We start from the raw sequence: 13,639 nt of genomic DNA, 5'->3' as shown, positions 1-13,639 counted from the left end.
CTAAAGTATTTTTCCTGAATTAATTCCACATATCGTATGATTTCAACGTGATTGCGTTTAGTTTCATAAAACGCGATCAGACAAATCACGTTGACCCTAAGACTACCCGATAATCTCCCCACCCAACCGTAGGACCCAACTTAAGTTAAAAGATCTGAATATGAAACTCTCGAAATAATTTCGCCCTCAATTGCTCTGAAATTAGGGTTCATACTTCATCTCTACGAAAAGAAGCTTAAGGAAGCTTTATAGAGATTGTTTTTTTAGTTTAAGATTTGAATTTTTCTTACAACGTAAAAGAGAGCAACGATCTACAATATTCTTTTTCTTTTTCTTATGAACACGATCTAAGGTATTCTATGTAAGTTTTCTCATATGTTTTTTGCTTTGGATTATTTGTGGTTTGGTGGATGTTTCAGTTCCCTTTTGTTCCAGGACCTATGTCTAAAGCTATAGATTACCGAACAACTTTAGTTACAAGCTCCAAGAAATTTTTATTCAATGCAAGTGGCAGATGAACCCGGGATGGTCTTGCAGGCTAAAGTTAGAGCGTTACAAGCTGCAACCACGTCAAGAAAAATTCTTCTTCTTTTGTGTCTTTTACTATTGAATTTTTGAGATTGCACATTATTTTGTCCAGAGTTCTATAATCTCAATCGGGTTGTGTTCTGTGTGTTAGAAAATTTTGTTGCTTACTTATTTCCCATAAAACAAGAGAAAAGAGACAAAGGGATCATCTTGCTCTCGTTTGTAAGGAGTCACTTTGTTGTAGTGACATAGTTTGTTTTATAAACGTAAACATTTGTAAAATTGATTATGTTAAACGTAAGCCATCACAGTCATCACAATAACTTGAAGATTATTAGTCTATGTTTGTCTGAGAACATCAAAAGTGTCAAACAACATGTTCACATGTCATCCTCTGGATTCATCGTAGACAACGTCTAATATAATTTTTTCGTATAAAGGAAAATATTCAAAGTCGACACAAGGAAAAATGGTTTACTAAAAATTCTCAGAAAGCATCATTTATAGGATCACAAAGTTATTAAAATAACCATAAGACACAAAACTAAACAAGAATTATTAAAACTCCCAAAAGTCATCATTCATAGATTTGGTTTGTTATAAGAACATTCATAAGTCACCATCCTTCCTTAGTTTATGTGTGACTGTGATGGCTACGTTAAAGCAACGAACTCTGGTTCTGTAACAGTTCCAACACCCTGTAAAACATAACATATGACATAACACCAGTAGCATAAGTTATTAAATATTCACTTGACAATATCCAAATCTAGACACTAAAAACATTCACCTGCTCGATTGTTTCTCCTGTCTTCTTTATTTTCTTCTTTGGGTGTATTTTTCAGCCGGCTGCGTTGTGTCCAGCTTCCCCGCATTTAGAACAGTGGATGGTTCGCCCCCCCCCCCCCCTTCCTAGTGTTTCTGTTTGCTTCTTCTTCTTTGGCGATTCATGCTTTCCTTTGAATCTCGGAAAATTTTTTTGATTCTTCTTTTTCTTCCGTCCAGGGAGTATAGGCTCCGGAGCTTCGACTATTAACCTGTATGTACCATTCATCCAAAAGTGTGGTCCTCTAACGGTGTTGATAGAGTCATTGTATGTCATCCGCCATTTAGAAGTGGAAAAGAATTCAGAAACATAATTTTCAACATCTAACCCAACATCTATCATCGCTCCATAAGCATGTTCACATGGAATTCCCGTTATCTGCCACTTCCCACATGTGCAGGTCATCCTTGTCGTGTTTACGTCATATGAACAGCGATAAAGACTAACCTCAAAAACTCCATGAGTACAAGGAGTCGTTATACACTTTTCAGCGTCTTCCTTCTCCGATTCAAGCATCTTAACCACATATTTTGTGAATTTCTCTGCGCGCCTCTCAGATTTCTTATTTCTTTTAGCTATTCTAACCATTGCTTGCCTTCTAATAGTTTCCAACATAGGCACAACTGCCTTAGCTCTTGCTGCAAGAATGGTGGCATTAAATGACTCAGTTGCATTGTTGTCGACATCCTCACATAAGCTTCCAAGCCTATAATATGCCAACGACCAAGTCTTTGGTTCCTTCTTCATCACGTCGTCATACAAAGACATGTTGTAGTCTTTCAGATTCTGGAGTTCTGCCTTGTACTGTGTCTTATTGTAGGCCCATGCTAGATTCCAAACCATTGGTTTCAGAAAATCTTTGTTCTTATGCTTTTTCTTTAAATTGTCCACAATATGTTTAACACATCGTCTGTGCTCTGCATTAGGTAATTCAGCCTTCACTGCACTGATCAGACCCTGAATCAAATAATAATGGTGGTGTATTAGAGATATTAGCATATGTGATATGAGAAAGTCCAGTAATGAGATGCTTACCTTTGAGCCATCAGAAATAAGAACAAATCTGCTCCCATCACCGAGAACTAAATCAGCCTTCAGCCGTTGAACAAACCACAACCAGTTATCCGAGTTTTCAGTTTTTACTACAGCCCAAGCAACCGGATAAATCTGATTATTTGCATCACGACCAACAGCAGTAAGCAATATCCCTTTTACCTCAGATTTTTAAAAAGTTCCATCTAACCCTATGATTGGCCGACAATACCCTCTCCATGAACTTCTAAGTTTCTCAAAACATACGTAAAAGCGATCAAAAACATCCTTACCCCCAGCATTGCAAGACGTATCGAGCACAACAATACTACCTGGGTTTGTCTTCTCGATCTCTCTCACATAACCTCGGAGATGAGAAAATTGGTCTGCATACTCTTTTTCCAGCCATTTCAAAGCAAGTAGTCTTCCTCTCTGGCACTGATTTCTTGACGCAACTAGTTTCCAAATATCCTTAATCTGCTCTTGGTTTTTTTCTGGCATCAAACCACTGTCTTCTCTCAGTTTATCCAGAAAAATCCTTGCTATTACATGACTTTTCAAAAGCTTGCACTTCCCGTTAGGAGTACAAATATGGTACTTGTATCTTGTTTTCACCAACCAACACTGTCTCGGCTTATCATATGAGCAGTATACCCTCCATTTACATTTACCTCCAATACCACACTTAAAACTAAGCTTTGTCTTATCCCATCTGTTTTGCACAATGTTTCTCGCCTTACTCAAAGCATACTCTAATACAGCCTCTTTGAACTCGAAACCTGAGTAGAAAGTTGTTCCAATAGACAATCTGTCAAAAGACTTGTTTTTCATCCTTCTATCTCTTGCAACAAACTCGTCCTCTTCTTCATCTGAGCTTTCTGGAATTGTCATGCGACCAATGAACTCCTCATCAACAAAATCAGCAACTGATTGCTCAATCTCATGTTCATATCGATCAACAACCTCTTCTTCATCTTCACCATTATCCTCTTTAGCATAGATGTTGTTCGCCACTTTGTCATCTCTGTTTACATCTCCTATTTCCCCATCATGTCTTAGATCATTCTCAGTGTCCCTATACATAAGCAATAAAGAATCATATAATAGAAACAAATAATCATCTGGTGAGTCAAAGAACGTGATCAATCAAAATAACAATAAATAATCACCTTGCAAGTTGTGAGGCCTCATTCCCCATCTTTAATAAATAGAACCTTCACCTAGTAGCTCTGTCTTTCTCCAATTCGTTACATGTGCTTTACGAGAGTGGCGCAAGGTTGTTTTTTTTTTTTGGTCGAAAGGGCGTAAGGTTGTTTAAGGTCGTGTAAGGTAGGGTTTGTCAGCGTAAGTTTTTTCTATAAACGTGTCGGATCTTTTTGTGTGGATCATGGATCAAAAAAAAAAATTTGGATCGGATAAAGGGTAATCGTTATTTTTAAACGTGTTTTTTAATTTCTAAACGCATGTACTCTTATATAAGAAAAAATGTGTAATTAACTTGAAATAAATAGTTTAGGTGGATATTTGATGAATCATTTAATTTTGTGGGGTTAGGAGAAGAGCTTAAAAGTCTAGGGGGATTGACTGTGGGTTTAAGTAGTTTCATCATAACATTGCCGTCACCTTGTACTCAATTTACGACGACCAAAATTTGTTGTAAATTTTCGTTGTTAGACACATGTTTTCTTGTAATGTTTGTAGTTACTCAATATGTGTATGTATACAGCCAAATATAGCTAAACGTCCATAACAAACTCGTGTACATAACCGTCTAGATGATAACACATGTACTATCACACACTCACTTAAGTTGTTTAACCATACTATATAAGCTCTCTACCGACGATTGATAAGGTTCATGAGAAATATGTCTTTCAATCACCATGTTAGTTTGATTCTCAATTTTTTTTTGATCATTTACAAAAGTATCTAATTTAAAGTCCACATAAAAGCTAAAAATTCAGTATCTTTGTTTTGAACCATCCATCACACTTTTTTTAGCCGGGACATTAGTCACGGACGCAGAGATTTTGTAGGTTAAGATTTGGATCGGTCAAAAGTGTTTTGGTTACAGTCAACGTGGGTAGACTAAAAAACCCGTATACGTTATATGACTCAAAACCTTTTTCTTTCTTATTTTTTTTTTAATAAGATGGAAATCTAAAAATCATGTCGTCTAATAGGCCTGGGCATTTTAACCTGAATCCAAAGATCCGAACCGGAACCGATCCAAAAATACCAGATCCGAAACCGGACCAAAAATTTACAAATACCTTTTGGATCTAAATTTTTTTTACCCGAAAGAACCAGAAAAGGAATCGACCCGAATAGATCCGGATCCGAAAAGAACCGACCCGAATAGATCCGACCCGATAAGAACCGATTTGTATCCGATTTAAAAACATGTATATCTAAAACTATGATGCTTTTGTGTTCTATTTTATATATATTATTTTATGATTTAGTTGAAATATCTTTTGTTAACAACATTTGTTATTATTTTTTAATATTTTTAAAGTAATATAAATCCTTAAAATGTAAAATTTAGAGTTTTAAAATGTTTTATTTTAATTATTAATAGTTTCATTTAAGTTGTTTTGTAAAATTTTAGATATATATGACAAATATTCAACTAAAGTTGATGGAATTGGGTATATCATGTCTTTTTCAGATCTTAAATACCCGAACCCGATCCGGACCCGATATGGACTCGAAAAATTACGTATATTTTATAGGTATTTTAATTATAGACCCGAACCGATCCGGACCCGAGAAAAACCGACCTGAACCCGAACCGAAAATTTCTAAGTACCTATTGGGTTTAGGACCCGAAAAAATTTGGATCCGAAAGAAACCGGTCTGAACCCGACCCAAAGACCCGAACGCCCATGCCTATCGTCTAATTAAAATTTTGCCCCCTACTCATACTTTTTGTATTAAATTAATTTAGCTTTAGCTGTATCCCAAATTCCGAGACTGGATTGTAAATTTTTTGAAATTTTCTTTAAAAGCCCATTATTACAATTTTCCGAATTACACCTTTCTTTTCTCGTCTCTCTCATTTTGTATTTATTAAATTCAAAATGTAATAATGTAATAAATATCTACTCCTTTGATTTAGTTATTTATTTCTCATTTTACGTATTTATTTTCTCTTTCCAATTTCCTTCTGAAAACCCTAATTTCTCACATCTGTAAATCAATTTCTCCCTAAACTTAACCCACCCGTAGAAAAAAAAAAAAGAATCCAAAATTTCTGCTGGTAATTATGAGTGTTTTAGGAGAAATTCATCCGAAATTAAGATTCCTCCATGGAAGCTTCGATCTTTCTCTTCACTAAGTTCACTTGTTTTCACTTTGCAAGACTTCTTCTTTCTCTTTTCTTATTCTTCTGAATCTTACTTCCTCTGGATCTCTCTCCTCTTTCTTTCTCTTGTCTGTACTTTTAAACTCAGAAGCTTGAACCTGTCGTGATCAGAAAGATTCCGCTGTCCTCTTAAGCTTCTCCTTTACTGTAGGAACCTCTCCTTACAGAATCTAATGGAGGAGAGAGAAGGAACCAGCAACAACAACAACATCATAAGCAGCTTTGGTCTGAACCAACATGTAGCTCCTCCTCCTCCTCCTACTGGTGGTGGTGTCTACCACATGGACCCACCACGGTCCGAAAACCCTAACCCTTTTCCTGTCGGATTACCCAACACCACCGCCGCATCCGCATCTGCCTCCGTCGCGGCGGCTAAAGCTTCGGAGAATGCTGCTCCTTCTTTCAGCCTAACAATGCCGGTGGAGAATACGTCTTCTGAGCTAAAGAAGAAGAGAGGGAGACCGAGGAAGTATAACCCCGACGGTTCACTCGCTGTGACACTTTCTCCGATGCCCATCTCCTCCTCCGTTCCATTGACGACGGAGTTTGCTTCTCGGAAACGGGGAAGAGGGCGCGGAAGAGGAAGAGGACGAGGAAGAGGTCGAGGACTTGTAGAGCCGCCCATCAACAACAACAATTGGGTCAAGAATCCTCAGATGTTCGAATTCGAGAACAGTTCTCCTGGTAATGCCGCTTATATCTCTCACTTGTGTTAGATTATTGGAATCTTTATACAGTTTGGTCTGTTTAAATCAATACGTGGCTTGTAATGGATCTTGTGCGTATATTGGTCTCTTTTCCTTTTAGTTTGACTTGTTAAAAGGAAAAGTTGGAGTAAGGACAAAAGTTGTTGTCTAAAAGATAGTGAATGCTTATATCTGAAACACGAAATATACTGTCTGCTAAACTGGAATATTATCATAAGGGGAGTATCATTTGATATAAGCACTGTGATTAAGTTGCATAATTGTTTTAACTTAGACTGTTTGGCAACTAACAACTTAAGATTTCATCCTAAAACGGCTCGCATTCTTGGTCCTGATTTTTGTTACCTTAATAGTTAGTTAATTCTCGATTTATTCGATGTTTACTTTGCAGTTGTAAGAACTCCAGAAGTTGTTACTAGTGCAAGTTTTACGCCTCATGTGCTCACAGTAAATGCCGGCGAGGTATGTCCTTCTTTACTGTAATGTTTACAAGGAAAAAAAAAATATAAGTTTTCAGTTTTTAAATGAACACATATTATCACTATGCATAACTTCAAGATTTGTGACTGAATGGTAACAGGATGTGACGATGAAGATAATGACATTCTCTCAACAGAGCTCTCGTGCTATATGCATTCTTTCAGCAAACGGTCCCGTTTCTAATGTTACACTTCGTCAGTCTATGACATCTGGTGGTACTCTCACTTATGAGGTCTGTTCTCTTTCTCTCTCTCTCTCTCTGTCTCTCTCTTTCTCTCTATCAGATTCATTTAAAGCTTTTATTTTTTACTGAATCTTAAGTTAACTATTTGTGGTTCAGGGTCATTTTGAGATTCTTTCTTTGACGGGTTCGTTTATACCAAGTGAGACTGGAGGAACCCGAAGCAGAGCTGGAGGGATGAGTGTGTCTCTTGCAGGACCTGATGGTCGCGTCTTTGGTGGTGGACTCGCCGGTCTCTTTATTGCCGCTGGTCCTGTTCAGGTAACTAACTTAAACACCCTCCATTTCAATATAGATGATGTCTTAGAAAAGTTTTGTTGCTTCATAATAAGTATATGATGTTTGCACAAATTCATATAACTTCTTAACTTTATCAAAAACTGTATTTTTATTATTTCTATTTATAACTAAATAGTAGTTTTAAATTATATTTTAATTATACTTTTGATAAAAAATAGTTTTTTTAATAGATATGCATTGGGTTAAAACATCATGTAATATGAAACAGTATAACATAATGAGGTGTTGTTCTATCTCTTTAATGGACTCTACCTTTTTTTTTCTTGTTCTGAAGCATTGTTATCTATTTTCTCAGGTAGTGGTTGGGCGTTTTGTAGCGGGTCAGGAGGAATCGCAGCAGCAGCAACAGCAGATGAAGACGCAAAGAAGAGAAAGATTTGGGATCCCGACTTCAACACAAGCTTCTAACATCTCATTCGGTGGTGGCTCAGCGGAAGATCCAAAGGCTAAGTATGGTCTGAACAAGCCTGTTGTTATTCAGGCACCACCAATGTCCGCACCACCTGTACCCTTTTCGCAGCATGAGCCTCAGCCAAGCACTAACGCTGTCCAAGGTTACTACACAAACAACACTGCTGAACAGATCAGGGATCTCTTCTCTTCTCTCCCAGGAGAGGATGATGATGATTTAGAAGGTGAAGATGGAGATGATGGAGAATTCGGAGACCATAGCGAATCTGACACCGAGGTTCCAAGCTGATGATTTAGTGAGAGTGAATGAGACATGGATCGCTCTTGATCTTGACCTCCTGCTTCGTTTTTTTCTTTGGTGCCTTGAGATTCTTTAAGAGTGTAATGGGGTTTTTCTCCTGGTTTAGTTGTTTCATTAAACAGAGATGCTCACTAAAGAGTTAGGGCTTATTAAAGGATGTAATGTTTAGGGTTCTTTGACTTGTTTTCTTTGTGTCCTTGTTGTAGAAGTGCAAAACTTTTAAGTCTGTGCAAACTCTCATTTAATTTACTCTTCAGTGACTTCCTTTTCAAAAACTCTCAAGAAACTCAAATACATATAACAAGTTTATGAGACTTACAAAAGTTGGCATTCACAGTGTTAATCACAGTAAATGTCATTAAGCTTAATTGGAAAAATATAAGGACAAAACTTAGAGGTCACATGATCAAGTAAAATCAGTATTAGATGTTGTGGTTTCAAACGTGAAAAAGATTACTTACTTTGGTGAAGAATCTTGGTAGTCTAAAAATGTTGGCGTTTACAACTTTTCTTTAAATTCGAAATTACTTGTTTAATAGGAGTTCCCAATTTTGAAGTAAACAATTAGAAATGTTGGATATCGTCCATAGCTGGATAACACATCTCTCAATTTGGTTTGGAAATCGTATCATTTTGTCGGATTTATTTATCTATTAACTTTGTTTTTTTATCGTTTTTGGACATCAGCTTTGTTTTTAGGGTGAATTTGCCGAATGGCCAAATTTTAAAAGAAAATTCAGCCCAGAACATTGATTTGACATAATTAAATCTATAATAATTATGTCAAGTTTTATCTGGTACTACTTTTTTTTGTTCAAGTTGCCAGTAATAGAGAGAAAATTGATGACATCAACAATTTGACACTCCACGATTAATTATCACACGTAATACAACTAACACCACACTTTTGTTTAACACATAAATATACGTCTGATTTTTCTATCATATCACTGAAATATAATAGGATTCAAAATCCACTCACATCTAGTAAATACTAAACTTTACTCCAAACCTCAACTCCTAAATATTAAACACTAAACTTTAAACATCACCCTTCCATCTAAATACTAAACCCTAAACCCTAATTACTGAATCCTAAACCCAAATATAAACCTTAAATCCAATTATCAAAATATTATGTAATATTAAACTAAATCCAAACCTATTTTTTGAATAGTATAGGACTCCAATCCCACACACAACTCCTCAATGCTAAACTCATACCTAACTTTTGAATACTAAACCCAAAAATGCTATCACTAAACCCAAACCTAAACTCCCACCTTCCAAATACTAAACCTTAAATTCTAATCACTAAATCATAAACCCAAGTATAGACTCTAAACCCAAATAGAGTGAAACAAAATACATAGTATAGTACAAATTGGTGATCAAAATAGAACACTCTTTATTAATCGTCAAATGGAACATACATAATACAGTCACTAAACCCAACCTCAACCCCCACCTTCCAAATACTAAACCCTAAATCTTAATTACTAAACCCTAAACCCAAGTATAAACTCTAAACTCAAATAATATGAAACAAAAATACATAGTATAGTACATATAGTTGTAAACTAGAAATTGATAAATAATGAATTTATCAAACAATCGATGGTACAATAATACAACAACCGTAGCATACTATTTAGTTTGGTACTTGCGGATGGTACAAAAATATAAGAATCGTACTAGACTATAATTTTCTTTCACTACATATAGTATAGTCGGCGAGTTCATCTTCTTCACATCTTTCTCTTTTTGCAGACATGGTGATACACGCATTCACTGGTCCAGAGTAATTATTCTTCACCATGTCATATCAATACAACATACTATAACAATTTAAATAACAACGAAAAAAATCAAGATCAACAATATTAAAAAAACTCAAAAAAAAAAGGAAATCGTGACTTCACCTTGTCGTTTTCTACGGTGCAATCTTCTCCTCCAAACACAATTCCACAAGCCCAGAATCCATGCTCTTTCTTCGTCTTGAGATGAAATGGTTTGTGTTCGTACGTATGAAAAAGAAACAGAGATTGGAGGAGAAGAGGAAGAAAATGAAGAAAAAGAGAAAAAGATGTACACCAATGATAACTACAATTTATTAAATCATTTATTTAATATTTCTTTTAATAAATAATTCTCGGCAGGTTACAAAGATTGAATTGAAATGTAATATAGCATTATTACATAAAATACATATACTGTAGATGAAAGTTAAGGGTTTTAGTTATCTAATAAATTATAATTTGTAAAGGTTATACAGCACAATTCCCCCTTGTTTTTATTGACTTGTGGAATTGATGAACTAAATAAGTCATTTTTTCTGTGTCGAACAAACCATAAAATAAATTGTGTTTTTGGTTGGTGGCAAGAGCTTAAGCCAATTGCTGCAAATTATTCACGCAAATTCTTGTTGAATAGTATCAGTGTTTTTCTAACCTTTGATTCTATGTGTTGGTATCAGCCTCATTTTTCTTATGTGTTTATGATGTAATTTTGTTTTGTAGCAAAAAAAATTCTGATTTGATTTAATTTTGCCTTTGATATAAATTTAGTTAAATTTATGTTCACTTAGTAACACTGATATTAACTTGTGCTTCCTATTGTTTTAAATTATTTTTCATAATTATAAACAAAAATGTGATTAGTATAAGAGATCATTACTTTTAGGCTTTGAATGGTAACCAAGAAAACGAAGAGGAACATTACGTTTCTTAATATTTCTTAGAAAAATTACTATTCATGAGAAATAGTATTTCCTTTCCATTTCTTTGTTTGTAGAGGAATCATAGAATAAATATGTTCTTTATTGAATTTGTTAAAGAATCATCGTTCTTCATCATTTCTAAAATTTTATTGCTATTCATTCATTTTCTATTCGTTTTAAGTGTTACTATAATTGTTACTAGTTAAACCCTTAGTATGTTCTCTAATTTCCATTTAGTATTAACTTTCTGAATGAATTCTTCAACTCGTCTACTAAGCACACACACTCCGCTTCCATTTCATTTTCCACTTCCATGCCCTTTGTTTTACTATTTATCCCTTCTCGTCCTTCTCTGAAAAGTCTGAACCGAGTTGCAACCTAGAAGACATTATTCGCAAACCAGATTTGCAGGTCAACGATTGATCAGAACCGGTGTGTTTGGAGGAGAGAAACGACTCAGACATAAGCTCGTATTCTTGTGAACGGGACTTCGAGGTGAGACTAAGCTTGGATTTCTCAAAATCGGATTTGGAAGAAAGACTCGATATCAACATGGATTGCTGCGCACTGGAGTTTGACACGTCTTCGGAACCCGATTTAGAGTTGCCCAGTATGATTAAGATGATGATGAAGTTACAGAAGAGGAACATGAATAAAGAATTTGAAGCTGTTTTGTTCACGAACTCCAAAACAAATCTATCATCTTCGCAATAAGAAAGAGAGAGATACAGAGAATAAAAGTTTTTTGTGAGAAAAAGACTTTTGAGAAGTCTTTATAAATAGAAGAGTGTTACGAAAGTCAAAAATAGGAGGAGGAGCCGGTTTCGTTGAAAATATAAAAGATGTGGGGTCTGCTGTACTATTTGCACAGTAAATTTCTTTTTTATATATATGATCGATTTCGATCATTTGAAAACGCATCATTCACTCTTCTCTTCCCTCTATAATAATCTTTCTATCAGTGTTATAAATTCTACGGGTATAAATTTTGCATTTATTTAAATTCTCGCGATACAATAAAATTTCAGTTCTTTTCATAACACGTTATCAGCACGATCACTCTGCGATTCGGTAAAATTTATTTGTATCATTTATACCCAGTTATAATGGTCAGTATACCGCCTCTACTATTATTTATATCATGTTATAATGGCCGGAATACCGCCTATATTATTTATTAGTAATTTAATTAATTTAATGGTCGGCCGAGCCGCCTTATATCCTGTTTATTATTTATTGGTCGGCTGAGCCGCCTCATATTCTGTTTATTATTTATTGGTCGGCTGAGCCGCCTTATATTCTGTTTATTATTAATTGGTCGGCCGAGCCGCCGTATAATTTATTTATTACTCTGCATTGATCGGCTGAGCCGTCGCATGATTTGTTGTCATAACATAAATATTTTATTGTCATAATTTTTTACTTTTATGAAACTTTATAGATTTGATTGACCGTTTAATACGATATTTTCAGACTAATTTTTGGTGCACTCGATTTAACCCCAACGGTCACAAAGAAATTTTTTCAAAAATTTCCCCTTTCTCCAACGGTTATGAACAGTATTTTTCACCTATAAATACAACTCATTTTCACTCCATTTCATCATCCAAAACATTTCATCTTCTCTCAAAAATTTCAAATCGCTCTCCTCCGATTTTTCATTTCAAGAAAGATGATTCGCGCACTTTTGTTTTTATGTGCCATTTTTATTTGTGTTTCTATTTATGGTTTATTCGTTGGAGAATTTACTCCGAGTGAATTTAAGATGAATATCGGTTTAATTTTCTTTACACCGCTTCTCCTTGTAATTGCTTGTATGATTAATGTAAACGGTTTTTAATTATGAAGTTCTAATAAAATTATTATTTTGTGTTTTAGAATTACAAATGGCAAACATCGAGAAACTCCAGTTCCCGGCCCTGAAAATAACTGGCGAAAATTACGTCAGGTGGGTCACAAACGTGAAACCATATCTGGTGATGAAAAAGATAACCGAAACAATTGTAATCGGTAACAAATCACCACCCGAACATATAGCCGAAGCGATAATCTTCCTGAAGAAGCATTTAGATGAAAGTCTAACGCACGACAATGCAAACGTCGAGGACCCAGCTGAACTGTGGCAAACTTTAAAAGAAAGGTTCGATAACCAGAGACAAATCAACCTTCCTCACGCTCTAGAAGAGTGGAAAAATCTGAGGTTCCAAGATTTTCAAACGGTTGAGGATTACAATTCCGCTGTCCTGCGGATAGTTGCACTCCTGAAGTATTGTGGTAATCCTGTCTCTGAGGCAGAAATGATGAATAAAACATACATCACTTTCCACAAACAGCTTCACTTCTTACCCGAAATTTACAGAAAATGCGGGTACACGAGATTTTCTGAATTGATGGTTGCGCTCATGTTAGCTGAAAAGAACAATGAGCTCTTAATCAAAAACCACAATTCCCGGCCTACGGGAGCCAAAGCATTCCCTGAAGTGAATGCTACGGCGATAGAAAATTCGGAAAGAAGAAACCATGCCAATCGAGGTCATGGCCGCCGTTTCAACAACAAACGTGGAAAAACTTACAATCCCAAATGGAGGGGATCTAATAAGTGGGTTAGACCCGGGCAAGTTTCCAAGGGTAAAGAAACTCAAGAGGATACCACCCAGAAGCGTGAGACAGTGTGTTACAGATGTGGTTGTAAAGGACATTGGTCCCGTACCTGTCGTACTCCTTCAC

The 13,639-nt window shown here is 35.6% G+C and overlaps 3 protein-coding genes across 3 annotated transcripts; 1 reads left to right on the top strand and 2 right to left on the bottom strand.

The window, feature by feature from the left end:
• Window positions 1-1,137: 1,137 nt before the first annotated feature.
• Window positions 1,138-3,584, bottom strand: LOC106423892. Its single transcript, XM_048767981.1, has 5 exons — window positions 3,556-3,584; window positions 2,654-3,461; window positions 2,390-2,521; window positions 1,576-2,311; window positions 1,138-1,226 (listed from the first exon to the last, which is right to left on the bottom strand). The coding sequence occupies exons 1-5, from the start codon at window positions 3,582-3,584 to the stop codon at window positions 1,138-1,140; spliced, it is 1,794 nt and encodes a 597-aa protein (XP_048623938.1).
• Window positions 3,585-5,532: 1,948 nt separating this feature from the next.
• On the top strand, window positions 5,533-8,419 carry LOC106358497 (AT-hook motif nuclear-localized protein 4-like). Its single transcript, XM_013798315.3, has 5 exons — window positions 5,533-6,437; window positions 6,852-6,922; window positions 7,041-7,172; window positions 7,281-7,442; window positions 7,777-8,419. Exons 1-5 carry the CDS (start codon window positions 5,927-5,929, stop codon window positions 8,179-8,181), a joined length of 1,281 nt encoding a protein of 426 aa, XP_013653769.2. The 5' UTR covers window positions 5,533-5,926; the 3' UTR covers window positions 8,182-8,419.
• A 2,825-nt stretch (window positions 8,420-11,244) lies between these two features.
• On the bottom strand, window positions 11,245-13,229 carry LOC111201679. Its single transcript, XM_022693929.2, has 2 exons — window positions 13,144-13,229; window positions 11,245-11,683 (listed from the first exon to the last, which is right to left on the bottom strand). Exons 1-2 carry the CDS (start codon window positions 13,227-13,229, stop codon window positions 11,245-11,247), a joined length of 525 nt encoding a protein of 174 aa, XP_022549650.1.
• Window positions 13,230-13,639: the final 410 nt, after the last annotated feature.

This window comes from Brassica napus, chromosome C9, assembly GCF_020379485.1.
Source record: "Brassica napus cultivar Da-Ae chromosome C9, Da-Ae, whole genome shotgun sequence".
Taxonomy (NCBI): Eukaryota; Viridiplantae; Streptophyta; class Magnoliopsida; order Brassicales; family Brassicaceae; genus Brassica; species Brassica napus.
Note: the sequence above shows the minus strand (reverse complement) of the source record. Positions and strands in the feature narration are given on the sequence as shown.